This window comes from Peromyscus maniculatus, chromosome 18 (assembly GCF_049852395.1).
Source record: "Peromyscus maniculatus bairdii isolate BWxNUB_F1_BW_parent chromosome 18, HU_Pman_BW_mat_3.1, whole genome shotgun sequence".
Classification (NCBI taxonomy): domain Eukaryota; kingdom Metazoa; phylum Chordata; class Mammalia; order Rodentia; family Cricetidae; genus Peromyscus; species Peromyscus maniculatus.
This window is the reverse complement of record NC_134869.1, coordinates 7,333,912-7,354,786: the sequence shown is the minus strand read 5'-3', so window position 1 is coordinate 7,354,786 and position 20,875 is coordinate 7,333,912. Positions and strand designations below refer to the sequence as shown.

At 43.5% G+C, this 20,875-nt stretch overlaps 1 protein-coding gene across 1 annotated transcript in view; it reads left to right on the top strand.

Annotated features, from left to right (window-relative positions):
* The first annotated feature begins 877 nt into the window (after positions 1 to 877).
* The window catches only part of LOC143269236 (protocadherin Fat 4-like), a 42,480-nt gene continuing 22,482 nt past the window's right edge, over positions 878 to 20,875 (top strand). Inside the window, exon 1 of the mRNA XM_076554299.1 lies at positions 878 to 2,696. Within this exon, the coding sequence (XP_076410414.1) occupies positions 1,020 to 2,696 (1,677 nt within the window). The 5' untranslated portion in view covers positions 878 to 1,019. The remainder of the gene's footprint in view (positions 2,697 to 20,875) is intronic.

Below are 20,875 nucleotides of genomic sequence, written 5' to 3'. Positions count from 1 at the left end.
ACCATGGACCTCAATGCCAACATTAGCTATCTCATCACTACCGGGGACCAGAGAGGTATGTTTGCTATGAATCCCGTCACAGGGCAGCTGACCACAGCAAGTGTGATTGATAGGGAAGAGCAGTCTTTTTATCAGCTGAGAGTTGTGGCCAGTGGGGGAGGAGTAACAGGAGACACCGTGGTTAACATCACAGTGAAAGACTTGAATGATAACGCTCCCCACTTCCTCCAGGCAGTAGAAAGCATAAACGCAGTGGAGAACTGGCAGGCAGGACATAGCATCTTCCAGGCCAAAGCCGTGGACCCTGATGAGGGTGTCAATGGCAGGGTGCTCTACAGCCTGAAGCAGAACCCCAAGAACCTGTTTGCTATCAATGAGCAGAATGGTAACATCAGTCTGCTGGCTCCACTGGATGTCCACGCTGGCTCATACCAGGTAGAGATCTTGGCCTCTGATATGGGTGTCCCCCAGCTCTCCTCCAGCATCATTCTGACAGTTTATGTCCATGACGTAAATGACAACCCACCAGTGTTTGACCAGATTTCCTATGAGGTCACACTTTCTGAGTCGGAGGCTGTGAATTCTCGATTCTTTAAAGTGCAAGCTTCTGATAAAGATTCTGGGGCAAATGGGGAAATAGCGTACACTATCACAGATGGGAATACTGGGGATGCCTTTGGCATATTCCCAGATGGCCAGTTGTACATCAAAAGTGAATTGGACCGTGAACTTCAGGAGAGATATGTGTTATTGGTTGTTGCCTCTGACCGGGCAGTGGAACCCCTAAGTGCTACTGTGAATGTCACTGTGATTTTAGAAGATGTGAATGACATTACACATTCTACTTCGAAGAGGAGCAGAGGGCTGGGTCATTCGTAGGCAAGGTCAGTGCGGTGGACAAAGACTTCGGGCCTAATGGGGAAGTAAGGTATGCTTTTGAGGTGGCACAGCCTGATTTTGAGTTGCATGCTGTCACTGGGGAACTCACCAACACTCACAAGTTTGACAGGGAGTCACTCATGAGGAGGCGGGGGACAGCAGTCTTCAGCTTCACAGTGATAGCCACAGATCAGGGCCTCTCTCAGCCTCTCAAGGACCAGGCCACCGTGCATGTCTACATGAAGGACATCAATGACAATGCCCCCAAGTTTCTAAAAGACTTTTACCAAGCTACCGTGTCAGAGACGGCGACCAATCTGACCCAGGTCTTACGGGTGTCTGCCTCCGACGTGGATGAAGGAAATAACGGCCTCATTCACTACTCTATCCTCAAAGGAAACGAAGAAAGACAGTTCACCGTAGACAAGTTCTCTGGTCAGGTGACTCTTGTAGGTAAGTTAGACTATGAGGCGACCCCGGCCTATTCCCTCCTCATCCAGGCAGTGGATTCAGGGGCCATCTCCCTCAACTCAACCTGTACTCTAAGTATTGACATTTTGGATGAAAATGACAACACACCCTCGTTCCCGAAGTCAACACTATTTGTGGATGTCTTGGAAAACATGAGGACTGGTGAACTGGTGTCCTCTGTTACTGCCACTGATTCTGACTCGGGTGTCAATGCAGACTTACACTACACCATCACAGGATCAAACAACCATGGGACCTTTAGTATTAGCCCAAACACTGGGAGTATCTTTCTTGCCAAGAAGTTGGACTTTGAGACACAGTCTCTATATAAATTAAACATCACAGCAAAAGACCAAGGGCGACCTCCTCGGTCATCCACAATGTCAGTGGTGATTCATGTGAGGGACTTCAATGACAACCCCCCAAGCTTTCCTCCGGGAGACATTTTTAAGTCTATAGTGGAGAACATCCCTCTTGGTACATCTGTCATTTCTGTGACAGCGCATGACCCAGATGCGGATATCAATGGGCAGCTGTCTTACGCCATCATTCAACAGATGCCCCGAGGCAACCACTTCAGCATAGATGAAGTCAAAGGAACCATCTACACCAGTGCTGAGATCGACCGGGAATTTGCCAATCTCTTTGAGTTAACAGTGAAAGCCAACGACCAAGCTGTGCCGATAGAAACTAGGAGGTATGCTTTGAAAAATGTGACCATTTTGGTGACAGACCTCAATGACAATGTCCCGATGTTTATATCACAAAACGCCCTGGCTGCAGACCCGTCAGCCATGATCGGTTCTGTCTTGACTACCATCATGGCTGCAGACCCTGATGAAGGCGCTAATGGTGAGGTGGAGTATGAAATAGTCAATGGAGACACAGAAACCTTCACTGTGGATCGCTACAGTGGAGACCTTCGTGTGGCTTCTGCATTAGTGCCTTCACAGCTCATCTACAACCTCATAGTATCAGCCACAGACCTGGGCCCAGAGAGGAGGAAGTCAACCACGGAATTGACCGTCATCCTCCAGGGCCTCGATGGGCCGGTTTTCACACAGAACAAATACATAACCATCTTGAAGGAAGGGGAGCCCATTGGTACCAATGTCATATCCATAGAAGCAGCTAGCCCCAGAGGGTCAGAAGCTCCAGTGGAATATTACATCGTTTCCGTTCACTGTGAAGAAAAGACTGTTGGACGTCTCTTTACCATTGGACGGCAGACTGGTGTCATTCAAACTGCAGCCATTTTGGACCGGGAGCAGGGAGCATGTCTCTACCTGGTGGATGTTTATGCCATAGAGAAGTCATCTGCCTTTCCCAGAACACAGAGAGCAGAGGTGAGAGCTTGGATTCCTTTATTATCTGCTCTGGGTGGGCTTTTTCTAAATGTCTTTGTCGTTGTGATTACTCTCTATGATTTAACTGTGTTTTCATGGCTGTGTTTATAAACAGGGACAACTTAGAAATCATTGTCACACACTGACAGTTTCAGAAAATTGCAGCTATAATCCAGGTTACAATAAATAATGAACTTTTTTAAAATAATGAATGTTCCTTAATTGCAACCATGAGTGTAAGGTTACTGACAGAGCACTTGCCATTTGCAGAAGTAATTAAAGCCCATTTGTGTGAGCAGAGGCACTGTACTCACATAGATCTCTCTCAGTAAGGAAATCCTGTTCTAAGGTGAAGAGTTTTGCTAGATCTCTGAGTGGGTTAGATTTCTGAGCTGGGTTGTGCTGGAGCCTGCGTGGCACTTTACATCAGGACGGCATTGACCTCCCCATCCTCAGCAAGCTTGGCAGATTCTTTATAGACAGTGAGTAATCTCAACGTGGTGAGCCAAGTTTGTGGAGATTCCTGATTTCTTCTGCCTGAGAAGCTTACAAACTACCTCCTGGCAAGGAGCAAATGCTTCTCTTTCTTCCTACACTGACTCAGGTAGCTGTGAACAGTTAGATCTGAAGTTCCACTCCGACTCTTGGGATGAAAGTGTGCTGTTATGCGATGATGCAGGCGCTTGTCCTGTCTCCGGGTGGGAAAGGCTACTCTGGGCACAAATCAGTCCCACGCCCATCCCCCAGAAGGCGCAGGCTGGATTGTGGCCTCCACCCATTTTACTATCCCTGATTGACATCTTCTCCGTTAGGCTCCTCCCTTTCTGGGCTGTGTGAAAGTCGCCAAGAACTGATTCGGCTATCTTCTAGAATGCTTGATGCATGTTTTCTGAGTCCTCCCTCCTGCTTCCCACTCCCCTCAGAGATGTCCTAGCTTCTGCCCCTCAGCCAAAAACTCAAAAGATCAAGTGTGGTTTCTGATGCCTGGCAGAGGTCCAAACACAACGCGGTGGTGAAATGGGGTCTGCTATGTTTATTTGCTTGCTTTCTCCTCGGGGAGACCAAGGATGCTTTCATTTTGAGGGCTTGTTTTTATTGTTATCTTTTGAAATTCTTTGTGATTATTTATTTTTTCTGATCGCTAGCTGTTGCATCCTATGGACGGGATCAGAGGGCATTAGTGCTCATTAGAAATATAATTCCCAATGGTGATGTCATTGTAAATGGATTTCAATTTTTCCTTGCACGCCTTTGCCCGAGAGGCTTCAGAGTTAAATTGTCTCCTTATGTCTGCTTACTTCTTCAGCGATCTCAACATCAGAGGTCTTTGGCTTAGATCTGGTCATGATTTATGACTAAATCATTATTTGATTTGAGCTTATTCCATCTTCCACTTTCTTCTCTGCAGTTATTTCTGAGATGAACAGCTTTGATTAGTTTGAACACCAAAATATTTACTGAAGGCTGGCAATTAAGTCTCTCTGGATAATGGCTGAATTTGTTAAGCAGATGACCTGATTAGGTGTTTATTTCACTCAACTGCTTTTATTAGAGGAGTGCAGAGCATTGGAAGGAATGCTCATGGGTGCCATTAGAAGATCTATTACGCCTGTGATTTATCCATTCAGTAGGGGAAGATTGGCTTGCCATAAATGTGCCGGACAGTGATGTCTCTGAAACAGGCATGAAGACTAAAAATAATTATTATTACAAATAACTTTTGTTAGGAAGGGGAGCAATATGCCCACTATGTCTTTACTCTAACCTCAGTTAATATCAGTATGAAACATATTCTTTCAGACCTCCAGGGTCCTCTGTATTGACAAACCAAGGGAGAATTGATCTGAAGACTTGTGTGTGTGTGTGTACCTGTATGACTGTACATGTTTCTCTCTCTCTTGTACACACACACACACACACACACACACACAGAGAGAGAGAGAGAGAGAGAGAGACAGAGACAGAGACAGAGACAGAGAGACAGAGAGAGACAGAGACAGAGATGGAGAGACAGAGACAGAGAGAGACACAGAGACAGAGAGAGAGAGAGAGAGAGAGCACACTCGCCCATGGATCAGGATACCCTCAGTATACTAAAGTGCAGAAATTGTAAACCAACTTTGAGTTCCCAAGTTACAGCCACTCCTGAAATTTAAAGCAAATATTTTATTTGTTATGCTCAAAGAATACTGAAAGTAGTAGTTTGGAGGTAAAATTTTATGTTATTCTTTGTTGTGTTTTTCCAATATGTAAAGTAAGCTAGTTTTTTTTTTTTTTTTAATTTTGCTCAGTTGGTTTACTATTATTCTGCTATGAGAAGACATAAAGCATCGACAGCAAAGGTGACTTGTACATTGTTCCATTCCAGGTTCAGACTTTTGAGTGTATTTGAAAGCATGCATTTGTCTGACCTGATAGGTGTCTGGGCTGCTTGCTCGGCACCCAGGCCAGTGTCACAACGTCAGGCATTCTGTTTGATGAGAGGGTTGGACGATTGGCCTGCATTCTTTTGGGATGCGCATGAGAGATGTACCTTTGGTATTGCTCACTCTGGACACTTGCCCAAAGGACACAGTCTCTCAATCTGCCTTCCAAAGCTAAAGCTTGACAGGGCAGGAATGACTCCAAAGGCTGTCTTCTGTAATATGGCAATTAATTAATGAATTCTAATTAAAATTTAGAAATCTGTTTTATTTGCACACTTGCAGTGTAGAGCCTCAGTTAGAACTCATGATGACCAGGGACTTGGTTATATTGATCCTTTTTACTTCAGAGTCTCATTTATTACCCAGCATGCAGTAGGTGCTGCAAACTTGTTACGCTGAGTAACATGGTAGACGAACCAAGATCAGAACACAGCTCCCCCTTCGAGGAGTGAGTCCAAGAAAACCCATCAGTTGAATAAGGACAGAGAGTACTAATTACTTCTGCTCTACAAATAAAATGAGGATTGTCAGAAACTGGAAAGAACAGAGGGAATAAAGGGTGGTCTGACACAGGGTGACTGTGTGAGTGGACCGGGGACTGCACCCGACCAGGGTCACATCTGCTGCTTTCCAGGACACTGGCCTCTGGATCCCCCTATGTTCCTCTGGAACTCCCCAAGGGCCTCCTGGGGTGTGCCTTAACTAGTTTTCTTTTTTAGTTGTGGTGACTTGCATGAGAAATGGCCCCCACAGGCTTCTGTACTTTGGAAATTTTAGGAGGTAGAGCTTTGGTAGAAGAGTCTTTGGGGAAGGCTTACAGAGTTTGTAGCCCTGACCCACTTCTAGTTTCCATCTCCACTTCCTGTTTGCAGTAGAGATGTAATCTCTCAGCTTGCTGCTCCTGTGGCTTGCTGCCATGCCTGTCCATCACAGTGCACTTTGATCCCTCTACTCCATAAGCCAAGGCAGATGCTTTTGTCTGTAAGTTGCTTTCAGTCTTGGTATTATATCTCAGGCACAGAGAAGTAACTGAGGTGCTAGTTTTACCAAAGCAACAGAAAAATAGAGGATACTGGCTTGTTAACATCACATGGGACATGATGTTCTTTTTTGTCTAAAGATGCTACATGTTCAAACTTGAAAATCTGAAGTAATGATATCTTGAATTTAAAAACTCTCTTTGGCTCATGACTTACAGAATACACTAGGCATCTCAAACCTTTTTTTTCCTGGTAGACTTCACAGTGGTGTTTTGTTTTGTTTTATTTTTCAGTTAAAATATCTGAGATTACTACATTCTCAAATGGGTAGGTTGAGTAGAGTACTGGAAAAGCATTTTGGTTTGGTCCTGACAGGTAATTATTGATTTTACCAACCCAGGAAGGACATTGCCTTGGGACTTACTCGCAACACATCAGGATATTGATCAGCAGATGTACCTGTGTAGTTATGTGAAAATCTATGGTCTGTGCTGCCTTCCAAGTGGGTCTTTGCCTATTTAAGATGTATCTGTCAGCTGTTTGTAATTCAGAAAATACTGGTATAAATGATGGAGATTCTCTCAGACAGGATTTTTTTTGGTAGTTGAAATTTCATAAATTTCAAATATGCTTGTTTTAAATGATGGATAAATGAAGGTTCTGAAGAATATGTTTGTATGTGTATGAGTGTGTTTATGTGTGTGTATGCATGTATGTGTATGTGCATAAGTGTGTTTATATGTGTGATAGTGTGTGATTTATGTATGTATGTATGTGTATGCATGTATGTATGCTTATGCATGTATGTATGTGTGTGCATGTATGTATATGTCTTTATATGTATGCATGCATTTATGTGTGTATGTATGTTTATTATGATGTAGTCAAACCTTGCTGCTCTGTCACTTTGTTAAGTAACACAATTATTTTGTTATGAGAGTCCATAGCTCACACCTCCTTTACATGTCTCACAAATACTCTGTATCATCAGCAGTTGTGGTTGCCTTGCAGTGTATTAAGTCTCTTGAAATATGTTCCTCTTAACGGCAGTGGTGTAGTTGTGACCCAAATCTGACCATCTCCCCTCCAAGTACACCAGATTGTGAATCCCACTGTACTCTTGTCTTACGCCATCAACTCTCAGGTCTGAGTGAGGCACACAGATCATTTGGCATCACCATGTGCTTGGTGAGTTCACTCAGCCGCACACCCTCAAGGCTCATCCTTGGACTGCAGATTTCAGGTCTCACTGTTCTGACAACCATGTAGTATCACTGTACATGTGTCATGTGCACCTTACCCACTTATCTCCTGATGCTCTTCTCTCTTTAATGTTAGTGCCATGGGTTACAGTAACCCATCACTAGATGTGTCCAGACAGAGGAAATGCAGACCTGGGAGAGACAAGTCCATGTCCTTGTTGACTGAGCACTGTATAGCAGCCAGGATACAAAGCCAATCAGACCCTGTGAGCATCCATTCTAATTGGAATGGAGTGTCATTGGAGTGGAGTATCATAGCCTGGGGTCATGATTGCCTGGAGCTCTTCGATGTTAAACTTTCTTTACAGACTCAGCCATCTATCTGTGCATCTTCTTCTGTAACTGTCAGGTCTTCTGCCCACAATTTAACTCTGTTGCTCAACTTGATGCTATTGATATGTTTCAATTCCTCTTATATTTTCATCACTAACCCCTGTCAGATCCATCCTTTGTGGCTGTTTTCTAACTGACATCTTTCTCTCACTGTGTTGGTTGTTTCTGTGATTCTGAAGCTTTCTTAGTCTGATTTGTATTTGCCTATTTTTTATTTTATTCCATTATCTGTATTGTTAAGCTTTTAATAAAAAAATGCGCAATCACTGGTTTGGAAAGAAGTGCACAAGTGCACCGGGGGAAGTGATTTATCCTAATGTTCATCTTGAGGTCTGGCCTTTCGTCTTCAGTCCATTTTAACAAGGAATGAAGGTCTCGTGTGATTCATACTGCATATGAACAAGGCTTCCCCCGGCACCATCCAGTGACGACTTGTCCTTCCCCATGGTGTGTTCTCGCAGATATTTGTTACTGCACGTCAGTCCACCAGCAGCCTGTGACTTTGTCTCTGCACTTGCTGTTCTCTTTCAGCGATATATGTGCATCTGTTTTTATGGTGACACATGACATTTGGCTTTCAGAAAACTCTTTCCATGTATTGACTCTCAACTCCCCGGGGATTATTAAAAATTATTCACAATTCAAAGTTTCACTTATTAGTTCAAATCTTACCACTAACATCGTCAGTTCTTTTGCCTGAAGTGCCAGGCTCCCTTCGTTCATTATACAAGTGAGCAGCTTCTTTCAGTGGCTCTTTGTGGTGGAAATGCGCTTCCCCAGACAGCGGCTTCTGAGGCTCATGGCACAGTCAGACAGTCCTTATCTGGGTGCAGAGCACCGAGTCTCTGTGCATGTGTAATCCCATGTAACACAGAACACTGATAAGACACTGAGACACAATTGATAATTGTACTGTATTCTAAAGAACATTTTTCAATTTTTAGTGAGACTAGCATTCAGGTTTACTGTGGGTACTGGTGTGAACCTGATGTTTACCTCTGACCCCACACAGGTGAGAATATCCAGATAAACATCTATGTACATGGTTGGACTGTGTTTAATTAAGACTAGAAGGAGCTTTAGCAATTGGATAATTTATTAATTTTCACAAGAAAGCCATACTGATTACCAAGAGAAGATGGAAATGCTGGGTGCTAGACAGTAAGTTAAAAAATGATTTTATTTCAGGCAGTTTAGAATTAGAGCTGGTTCGTGTTAGACGAGATGGCTGAATTTGCTGGGCATGGACCTGCCGAAGAACTAAGGCAGCTAGACAGTGTATTAATGGGGGAGGTGTAACAGTCCGGCTTTTCTGAATTTTAGTGACTGACAGATGTAGAATCCTAATTCAGGACAGGATAATTGGCAAATGACTGAGGCCAATGTAGATTTGAATGTTCCTTAAAGTTCCATAAAATAGAATATGATATTTCCATATTTGCAGAGTCATTTCAAGACAAAGGTTCTCTGTGTAGTTCTGGCTGTTCTGGAACTCACTCTGAATACCAGGTTGGCCTAGAACTTTTCAAGATCTGCCTGCCTCTGCCTCCTGGGTGCTGGGATTAAAGGTGTGCGCCATGACCACCCATGATGGTATTTCCTAATGCCAGACTTTCAGTAGTCTGTATAAGAGCATCCCACAGAAGGAGAGTGGGATACAGAAGACAAGGGGAAATTAATTATTACATCAATATCCATTATAAGATAGACACACATGAGACAGAAGGTTGATTTAGTAGGTTAAAGTCCTTGCTCCTTACCCCATAACCTGAATTAGATCCCATGGATGGTAAAGAGAACCAGCTCCAAGCTTATCTTCTGACTCCTACACACACTGTGGCTCCCCCAACTAATAATAATAATTCAATAATAACAATGATAATACATATGTAATGATCTATTAGCAATATGCTCCTACTGTACTAAGGGTGGACTCCCCCCCTCCACACATGACAGATTAGACAATGAAGTCAATGTGGAAAAATAGGGATCTGATTGGCAGATAATTTGCATAAGGCCAAAACCTGGCTCTAGATCTTCTTTACAAATTTAAGAAACACTGAGTGAAAATCAAAGAAGTTTCTGGTTTAAGGAGATGTCGGGAGCCACTTAGGAACATGCTGGTGTGACTGCAGCATAGGCATTAGTTCCCAGCAGCTCTCACCCCTGCTACTTGTTTTAAGAATGACATATTCTTTCTCACTTTTGTAGACAGAGGATTCTAACTGTGTAAAGCATTTCCGTTGTTCTAAAGGTTTCCACACCAATGAAGGAGAAAAGTGACAGGGTTGCACCTGGGTGCTGCTCCAGGGCCAGGGATGCAGGGATCTGACAGTCTTGCTAAGGGCAATTGTTCATCATAACCTCTTCCGGTCTTATTAAACTCGAGCAGGAGTGACTTCTGTGCTTCTGGTTTACACACTCAGTTTTCAAAAGGAATTACTTGTTTTTATTTTACATCTGTAAGTATCTTGCCTCCGCATATGTGTTTGCAAAAAGTGCATGTGGTACATATGGAGGCCAGAGAGGGTAAAAGATCCCCTAGATCAGGAGTTATAGGTGATTGTGAACCTCCATGAGGAACCTGGGGGCTGACCAAAGGTTCTCTGTGAGAGTAGCAAGTAACAGCTAAGCCACCTCTGCAGGCCTAGGACTCCGTACACGTTTTTATTAGATTATATTTACTCGTGTGTGTGTGTGTGTGTGTGTGTATGTGTGTGTGTGTGTGTATCTGTCTCTGTCTCTTTCTCTTTCTGTCTCTCTCTCTCCATCCATATGTATCTCTGTCTGTATATCAGTGGGCAATTTTCAGGTGTCACTCACTCCTTTTTCTTTACATCATGTGGGTTCCAAGTATTGAATTCAGGTCACTAGTCTTGGCAACAAATACCTTTACCCACTGAGACATCTCAATGTCTGCTGACTCATTTCTTAAATGTCCTTTTCAGAACACACTTTGAACAAGTTGTTTATACTGCCCGCTTGTGTTCTGTCTACCTCCAATGTCATTCCTACCAGACCTGAACAATGAAAGAGCTCTGATGAAATTGTTCTCACCTAGGCGGCCATGATGGCCACACCATTCATCACGTTGGCATTGCAGATGCTTGTCGTATTTAAGCTCCTCAAAGTCTATAGCCCTAGTCATTCACGTCTGTCAAATGTCTCGTCACTCAGCTTCCATGTCACTGAAACCTGTGACTCTTTATTTTTTAGACTAGCTCCCCACTCCCAGCTTCTCTCCCTCTTCCCACACCATGAACATGGTAAATTATGGAAGTGAAATTCTGGTAGCCAGTTTGTGGGAAGAGATTCCCAGGGGCTTTCCTGGGGGAATTCTCTCTCTGTACCTTGAGAAGCTCCTGTCAGTGTTTTTCAGTGGCTCTCCAGACTGTCGCAGGGAACCTGACTAAGGGGCATTTCAGGAAAACTGTAGCTTAACCTACAGGGGATCGTTTCTTCTTTGGAAAGCATTAGGCAGTGGTTAAAATACTTGATATTGTCTCTAGTCATCTGTGGCCGAGATTGTCTCTACTCATTAAGAAATCGGAACCGCTAGAGCTGTAAGCGATCAGAACCACTGAAGAGAGGATACTGCTTTAGAGATGGGACATGGTTTCAAACGTTACAAGTGAGTTAGAATGACTGTAGCATCCACTCATCCCCTGGAGAACGTCTGACTACAGGGGCAGTCACAGGATAGAGAAGGGGGCTGAGGACGGGAGCGAGGCCCAGGCTTTGAGTGCTACAAGGACTTTGCAGCCTCAGTTGGAGAAGATAGCAAGATGAGCAGTGATTGGCAGTCTGCTGACATGACAGATGTCAGTGGCAGAGATGTCACGGAGTGGAAATTACCCACTTCCCAGCCTCCGCCAAGGGCTGACCCCAAGCTTCAGCCTGAGACTCCAGCAGGGCCTATGAGCCTCACAAAGACGTCTCAAATGAACACTGAGTTGAACTTGAAGATGGAAGTTTGGCCGTGGAAATTCGCCTCACAGACAATACTTCTCATCCCCTCTCCCCACTCCATGAAACTGTCACGGTTCCAAACAGATCGCTGCTCCCAATACATCATTTACACTAAAAAAATGGTTGTAACCGCTTTGTACATGATAACACCTCTGAATTTTCCAGAGAATCCTCAGAAATTTACTTCATTTCATGTTCTGGAGAAGCTGTATGTCTTTAAATTTAAAAGTATATTAAATATTGTCCTGATTATTTTAAATTTATAGCAATTTTCAGATTGTGACATTTTTACTAGAGGTAGTATATAAAATGAGGCCCGTACTTTATCCGTTGCTTTAATGATAGTTTTAAGTGTGATTATGTCAAACTGTGTAATAGTGGAGCTTTGAACCATACTTGCCACTAAATGTTACTGAACTGCTTCTGTTTCTCTGTCAGAGTGATTGTTTTTCCTCAGTAGGAGCCACTCAGAGTCCTGCTATTGCTACAAAAAGTTGAGTCATTGTCTATTTTTTAAGATAGTGTATTAAATCACCCACTAAAACCATTAAAATAGCTGCTCATGTTTGTGTCTATGTGGGCCAGGGCTGCCAGTGTTGCAAAGCCAGCTTACTGTTTTATTACTCTGCATAATAAAAGACAGAAGTTATCTTTCCATTCGGGTCAGAATTAGTTGGAAGTAAGTAATGAATCGTTAGTGTCCTGAGCCCAGGGCCGGGCAAACTGAGAGCACCACTTGACCTCTGACTTACTGAGAAATGAAGGATGTGGGAGAGGAGTTTTTCTTTGTGGGCTAAGATAGCTTTGGACAGGAGGGTCAATCTGGCTTTCCAAGAACTTGGGTCAAACCAGCACAGATGGCTGATGCAATAGAGATGGCCATCCCTGTGTCCTCTGCTCTGTGTATAAGCACAGACAGCTGATGCGTTAGAGGTGGCCATCCCTGTGTCCTCTGCTCTGCGTATCTGTGGGAGTCCATCGATGCCTTTATACCCATGAAGAATATTTGTCACCGAGCATCCAAGATACACATTAGACACACTAAATAGATCCTCTTTGTCTAAGAACGGTGGTGAACGCTGGATTGGGGGGTGGTGCTGGGGGTGAGCTGTAGCAACACAGGGAAGAGTGATTGTGTGGGACCGGACTTTGGCACACTTGCTTGGGGTTAACTTCATCGCGTTACACACTTACTTCTTAGGGCATTTGATCCTCCTATCTTAGAGATTGTCTGAAGGAGACACCCCAAGCAGACCCCTGGAGGTCACCAGCCAGGCTTCCTAGCCTCCTAACTCCAGTCTAAATATGAAAGTCTATCTCAAAAACTCAAAAGTGGATAGCAACTGAGAAACAAAGCTGAAATTGACCTCTGATCTCCACACCTCTTAAATATGAATGGGCACCCATAAACACACACACACACACACACACACACACACACACACAAATGAAAAGTATTTTTAAAAAGTGCTCTAAACACATTCTTATTGGTTGATATAACATGAGACAAAGACAAAATGTAAATAACTGGAGAAATAAAACCCAATTTAAATTTTATCTTTTTAAATTTGGGATTTCCTAAAGTCAATTTTTTCATTCTCCATTAATGAACTTGATATACATTTCAATTTTTTTGTGGGGGGGCTCTCTATTGTTTTTGATATTAGGTACGGAGGCACACTGCATGGTAAAGTTTTATAGTCAGCAGAATTTGAGGTTTATTTCTTTATGTATTTTATATATACATGAGTACTCTGTTTTCACATACATCTACGTGCCCCAAGAGGGCTTTGGATCCCATTATAGATAGTCCTAAGCCACCATATGGTTGCTGGGATTTGAACTCATGAACTTCTAGGGGAGCAATCAGTGCTCTTAACCTTTGAGCCATCTCTCCAGTTTCCTGGTGAACATATTTAAAAATGAGAGTAGCTTGTTCAAAGCCCTACCTGCCGCGGGAACTTCAGGCTGAAGCCCAGGCTCTTTGAGCCTTGTGCCTTTGTCTGATTAAGGGAGGACAGTGCAGCCTTTCGTGAGGCTTGGGAGGGGAAGGTGCTGCGCACAGCAGTATAGACTGGGCTTGAAGGTTGCTGGGCCCACAGTTGAGGCTCCTGCATTCGACTATTTACTCTTTGTGTGGTCCAGAAGGCAGTGATTTCACAAAAATGTAGACAACTACTGGTCAAGGAAATAGCTACTGTTCACAAGGGGATGGTGGTGACACGTCTAAAGACACTGTGTGGACGGGAATAAACCGAGCATTTAAATGTAAGGGAATTAGTAAGGATGCACATCAGAGCACCTCCGTGGTGATTTTCTTCATTACTTGAAATCTAGCACACACACACACACACACACACACACACACACACACACACACACACACAAAAATACAATTTAAATAACAGCAAATGTCCAGTGAGCTAGAAGGAAAAGCTCAGAACAGAAAGGATTTTAACTAAGAGAGGGAAATGACTCCTGGTTTTGAAATATTATTTTTTGCAGACATTTACTTTAGGTAATTAACAAAATTTGTCTTGTATTTTTTGTAATGCAAACCCAGATGGGCATTCTTTAGTTCATAGTGTGTTTGGATACCTGTTTGACACTGAAGCCATTTTTCAGTTATATTCCACCTAGGGGTTGCTATGAACTACTGAAAGGGACATTGAGTTTTCAGCAACTATGTCATAAAGGAGACTTCAGGCCATGTTCAGGCTGTAAGGACCTTTGCTTTAATTTAATCACTTATAGGGAACATTTCCTAATGGTAACCTTCAAACACCCTCGCCTGTTGGCTGCACACTGCAGTTTCTGAGTTGTATTTCTATGAAGAATTCTGGTGGAAAGTGCCCATTCTGTTTACTGTTGTCTCACTCCCATGCTCTTTTTTGGTGCTGTAGTGGAAGAAATGAAGCAAGAGTCTTCTTTTTTATTTGTTTATTTTGTTGTCAGAACAACATCTCTCGAAATAAAAATGTTACGTTTGCAGTGACCCTGAAGGCAGAGCTGGACGCCTACTGTCCTGAACAGTCTTTATGGCTGACTTGACACAACCTGGAGTGACCAGGGTAAAGGGAACCTTTCCTAAAGAACTTATGAGATTGGCCTATGGGCCTGTCTGGAGGGCACTGTCTTGGTTGATGATTGATGTGGGGGGGGGGCGGGGGGCAGCCCACTGTGGGTGGCACCATCCCTAGGCAGAAGGTCTTGGGGTATGTAAGAAAGTCAGCTAGCTGAGGATGAGCCAGGAAGCAAGGGAGTAGGTACTTTTTCTCCATAGCTTCTGTTTGAATTCCTGCTATGATTCACTCAGGATCCTTCACTCAATAATGGACTGGGATCTGGAAGTGTAAGATGAATAAACCTTTCCCTCTCAATGCTGCTTTTGCTTATGGTGTTTTATCACGCCAATAAAAAAGGAACTGATGTACCCCATTCACCCAGAGGTTATGAGCAACCATGACCACGGGAGCACATCGTTTTGGATAGACTTGGATTCAAGTTCATTTGTTTCCAAAGCTTTTGCTTTCTAATACATCCCTCTGCTCTTAATTACTATACATCATCTTAAGTCATCACATGACAATGAGATGAAAAGATGAAGCTTCAAGGAATATGATTGACAGCACTCAGGCTGGCCCGTGTTGTAAATCCAACTTCCCATTTCCTTTGTAGTTGAGTGAAGATTCGCCCTTTTTTTAAGTCAGAAAATATATTCAAGCAACATTTCTGTGAAAGAGTTAATAGTGCTCACTTTCAGAGAACGTGAATATATCACATTCAATGAAGCATTAATTAGTTGCAAAGGGAAGTATAAAGTATAAATCAACATGATGAGGGAGGCTGGCCAGCTCAAGGCTTGCCTGGGCTTCAAAGGGAGACAAAGAAAAACAAAGCGAGAAGAGGAAGGACATGCTTAGGGAACAGAAAACGTGTCTTTTCTCTGGGTCGCATTTATAGTTAGCTAAATTAAATTTGGATGTGAAGCTGACTTTGAAGGGGCCGTCTCTAATCAAATCTCAGACATGAATGAGTTGGTTTTTGCTTTCTAGTAGTGGCTGTGGGGAAGGAAAATTCACCTTCTGTAGGCTAACTGTTAATGAATACAGACCTGTTAGCGGTGGAAGAGATGATAAGGAGCCTAAATGTAAATGGGATTTGTATCATGCAGACACGTTGCAGAGGCACATGCCCATCACACCACCAAAGGCCTGTGGCAACAAACCCAGACACTGTGAAGACACAAACATGTAGCTGTAGAGAGGCCTGCCTGTGGATGATTGGTCAGTAGCTTTTGGGTGTGCTTGGTAGGCATGGCAGCAGGAAGCACAGAGTGTAATGGAATGCTCGCCTCACTGCGACCAAGAAATGGACAGAAGGAAGAGGGGACCACTTCTGCTCACAGTGACCAGGGAACAAAACAAGGGATGAGGAGACCACTTCCCCTCACAGTGACCACTGAACAAAGACGGGGATGAGGGGACCACTTCCCCTCACAGTGACCAGGGAACAAAGACAGGGATGAGGAGACCACTTCCCCTCACAGTGACCAGGGAACAAAGACAGGGATGAGGAGACCACTTCCCCTCACAGTGACCAGGGAACAAAGACAGGGATGAGGGGACCACTTCTGCTCACAGTGACCAGGGAACAAAACAAGGGATGAGGAGACCACTTCCCCTCACAGTGACCACTGAACAAAGACGGGGATGAGGGGACCACTTCCCCTCACAGTGACCACTGAACAAAGACGGGGATGAGGGGACCACTTCCCCTCACAGTGACCAGGGAACAAAGACAGGGATGAGGAGACCACTTCCCCTCACAGTGACCAGGGAACAAAGCAAGGGATGAGGGGACCACTTCTGCTCACAGTGACCAGGGAACAAAACAAGGGATGAGGAGACCACTTCCCCTCACAGTGACCAGGGAACAAAGCAAGGGATGAGGAGACCACTTCCCCTCATAGTGATAAGGAAATAAAGACAGGGATAAGGGACCACTTCCCCTATAGTGATAAAGAAATAAAGACAGGGTAGAGGGGGCCACTTACCCTCATAGTGATCAGGGAACAAACAGAGAGAAGAGGTGGGCCTATTTCCCCACATTCCCTTAGGACACTCAGTCAATACCTGAGACCCCCTACTGGGCTTATTTCTTACACTTTCCTCTATTTTCTCATATTCTCGAGCTGAGAACCAAGAATTAGATAGTTGGCTTCAGACCTGGGAAATCTCGACGAGAAATAAAGACTGTCTGAGGCTATGCAGAGTAATGAGGAAAGGAAGTGTTGGTATCTTTTTGGATCTGGGCAGGGATGCCTTTGTGCAGTCCATAACTTATCACTTGGTTCCTTTTGGAAGTTTGTTCCATATTGCTGCTTTGAGATAAAAGGTTAGCACAGCCATGGGAGTCAACTGAAACAGATTTCATCCTCTCAGCCTTTAGACAAAGCCAACGTCGAAGAGCTCCCTTTGGTTTTTTCAGCAGAGGGTGGAAACCACTTAGCATTTCCAGTTTCATAGTGAGATGGAAGACAGAGACAGGAAGATACTGGCTGTACTCCCAACCCTGGCCTTTGGTTAGAGTCTGCTTGTCTGTAAGCAATAGCCAGAGACTTCAAAACCAGAGGGGTTGCATTAGAGTCTTATTCTCATTTTTATTGTGAACAGTTTGCTGTGACCTCCTGGTCCTCAATCTCACCCCATTGTTCACTCCCTGGAATACTGTTGAGTACTGTGGCATCAATCAGCCCTACTTCAAATCCATACCTGCAGCATATGGACCTTAGTCTGTTGTCAGAAAACCTAGAAGACTGCACATTGAGCGGTGTTTCCAGTTGATTTCACTGACTCATTATTTATCCCACAGAAGCTTTTACTGTTTATGGTAGAACTTGACCCAAGTGGGAAGAGGGACCTTTCCTGAGGAACTATCTGTAGCATGAATCTTAAAAGTTCTTATCAATAAAATCAAACCTGAGGCCAGTTATTGGGGTGAATGCTGGAAGATCAGAGAAGCAGAACAAGCCACAGCTACCTCACCTTGCCGATTATGCACTGATCCTGTTTCCTCAGACTGGATGCCTCTGAGTCCTCATCCAGAATGAATCTCAGCTGAACTGTTGCTCGAAAGCCTGAAAGCTTAACCAGCCAAATCTTTGTAGTTTCTGGTCCTCATGCCTTATGTATCTTTTTGCTTTCTGCCATAGCTCCCTGGGATTAAAGGCTCACTTTCTGGGATTAAGGGCATGAGTCATCATGCCTGGCTGTTTCCAATGTGGCCTTGAACTTACAGAAATCCAGAGGCATTTCTGCCTCTGGAATGCTAGGATTAAAGGCATGTGCTACCACTGCCTATCCTCTATGTTTAATATTGTGGCTGTTCTCTTCTCTGACCCCAGATAAGTTTATTAGCATGCACAATATTTTGGGGAACACAATACCACCACAACTACCTTCATCAGATTGGCCCTTGGGTATATCTGTGGGTCATTTTCTTAATTGCTAACCTATATAGTAGGGCCCAGCCCACTGTGGGAGGTGCTAACCCCTAGCCAGGCCATCCTGGCTTGTATAAAAAAGGCAGCTGAGCAAGCAGGAGGGAGCAAGCCAGTCAGCATTTTTCCTACATGGCCTCTGCTTCAGGTACTGCTGACCTGCCTCAGTGATGACCTGTTCCTGCAAGTGTAAACCAAATAAACCCTTTCTCCCCAAGTTGCTTTTATTTGATATCACAGAAGCAGAAAGCAACCTAAGGCAGTGTTAGATTTAGAGAGGGATTTCTTGGATTATTTGACCTGTGTGAAATGAAATTGATTTCTTGGTCTCCATAATGTGACATCTGCTAGAAGATGCCTATCTTTGTTCTTTCTTGTTTTTCAATAATTTAATATGGAGCATCATTATGTAATTAAGCGGACACCAGCTTCATTAAGAGGTTCTCTTCTGCACCCAGGTCTAGGCTGCAGTCACTTCAAATGCCTGTCTTTCCTTCTTGCTTGGGTGCAGGCTCACTCTGTGTTACTGTGATCACTGCCTTTTTCCTTTCCTTCCTGTTTTAAACCAGATCCACCCCGTGCGACTATAATCTCTTCTCTCCAGAAACTCTTCTCCCCCATAGGCCCTGGCCATTTGACTACTTAGATATCATATTTGTAGAGCTCACTCAGGAAATGCAATTACTCACTGTTTTTTAACATCATTTCTAGTTATACTATTAGTTAGTAAGCAGTTACTATGCACTTATTGAACAAGATCATTGAGCAATAATATGTTACTCTTCTTGAGACAATAAAAACTAGCATTCAGTAACAACAGATGGCTACTTATGCTCTTTCATTCAAACTTAAAATGATGCTTAGAAATAAGTTCTGTTGCTGGCACCATCTTGCAGATGGTGAAATGGAGACACAGAGAGAAAAAAGTAACTGCTTTGAGCATACTCTAGAAAGGGGAGGGGCTAGGCTTGAGCCGTCACTCTAGACAACTGCACATTCCGACTGCAGTTTTTTGTTTTTTGTTTTTAATAACTATGTCAGGAAAATGCTTAGCTGCTATTTTCTTTGTATTTGTCACATATTGCTATTGCTTTTTATTTGTATGTGTTTGTAGCATAGATTACAAATATCACTTGAAGTTCTTTTAGAATGAGCTACAAACAAAAATGATTTAAACATGGAAGTATGATTTTAGTCAAGTGAATGAGGAACGCAATTGCTAAAATCCTGACTTCTGAAACTTAACAAAATACTTTTCTCCAATTTTTTAAATCAAGGCCTCTTATTCTTTAATCTATATGTTTTTAGTAGATATATTCAATTTAAACAAAGCAAAATTTAAAGTTTAGAAAAATATTTGTCTTTTGTGTGCAAATGTTTTAATTTGATTCATTCTCAAATGTTACTATACATGAGAATCCCTTACGTGGACATCCATTTATAGTGTAAATAATTCTCAAAAGTTTAAGGAAAATCCTTGGGGGGAAAACATGTGAATCAGAACTTAAGCAGTGATGATGAAATAGCACCCAGGGCATCTTAGCAAAGATCCTCTTAGGAAAGGACTCCTGCTTCTTAAACAGGAGGGAAGCACACATTTGCATATTCGGAAGAGCGGCTCAGAGAGCAGCCAGCCTGGCTCTGAAACAGCATTTGGGGTAGAAATGGAAGCGGTTGGTGTGCCAATAACACCTGCACCAGTGGTGTGGGGCAGCAGCAACAACAGCTGCACCAGTGGTGTGGGACAACAGCAACAGCTGCACAGCTGTGTGGCAGAGGAATTCCAGTGGTGCCGGAGCAGTAATGACTCTCAGAGCTACTGCAGAAGGGGCAGCTCCAGTCCCATTGGGGATGTGGCAGCAGCAATTGCAGCAGGTGCTCCAGCACATGAAGAACAGCCAAAGCAGAAGCCCTGCGGCCTGGAGCAGCGCCTGCAGAAGCTTCCACAGGGAGGCAGGCAGGAAGCTTAACCATGGCAGGAGCATAGGGAGCCTGAGCATGAAGATATCAATGGGAAGTTGCTTTTTCTGATGTAAATGCTGTTCACAACTCCCGCATTATTTCAGTGTTAGCTGATGAGCTATTACAAGTGTCTGTTGTCACAATTGTTTTTGATGTCTAAGACGAGCTTAGCTGATGAAAGGAGAGAAGAAGAGGTGAGGAGATTGCTTTGTTTCAAATACCAGGCCCTGTAAGCCGCCCAAGGTAAGCATGTAAGATGGACTGAAATCAGAGCTTTTCTTAGCACTCATTAAAAATGCCACTTTAACTCCTTTCGGAACGAGTTAATGTATGCAAATGGTTTCACTGTGTGGGATGTACGAATTGTTTTAAAAAGCACATGAGGTGCCCTGAGAAAGTCACTATCTGGATTTTTTCTATGATTACAATTGGAAATGGACGTGGTAGATGGAGGACTGAACTAGCAAAACCATGAGAAGACAGTAAGGTCTTTTCAAAAGGAAGTTGGTTGATGATAGACGAGAACTTAATAAGATCTTATCAGAATCGATCACATCCTCAGATGTGTTTTAAAATCTGTACCAATGTGTTGTTAAGGCTTTGGATTCCCTTATGTTCTTCCCTATCTAAAGAATACCCACATTTACATACAAGAATATAGTAGCCTGCAACCGTCGATGCACAAGCAGTAGTTTTTTAATGTAAAGTCTGTGTGCGCAGGGGGAAAGAACTCTTGAGGAGAAGC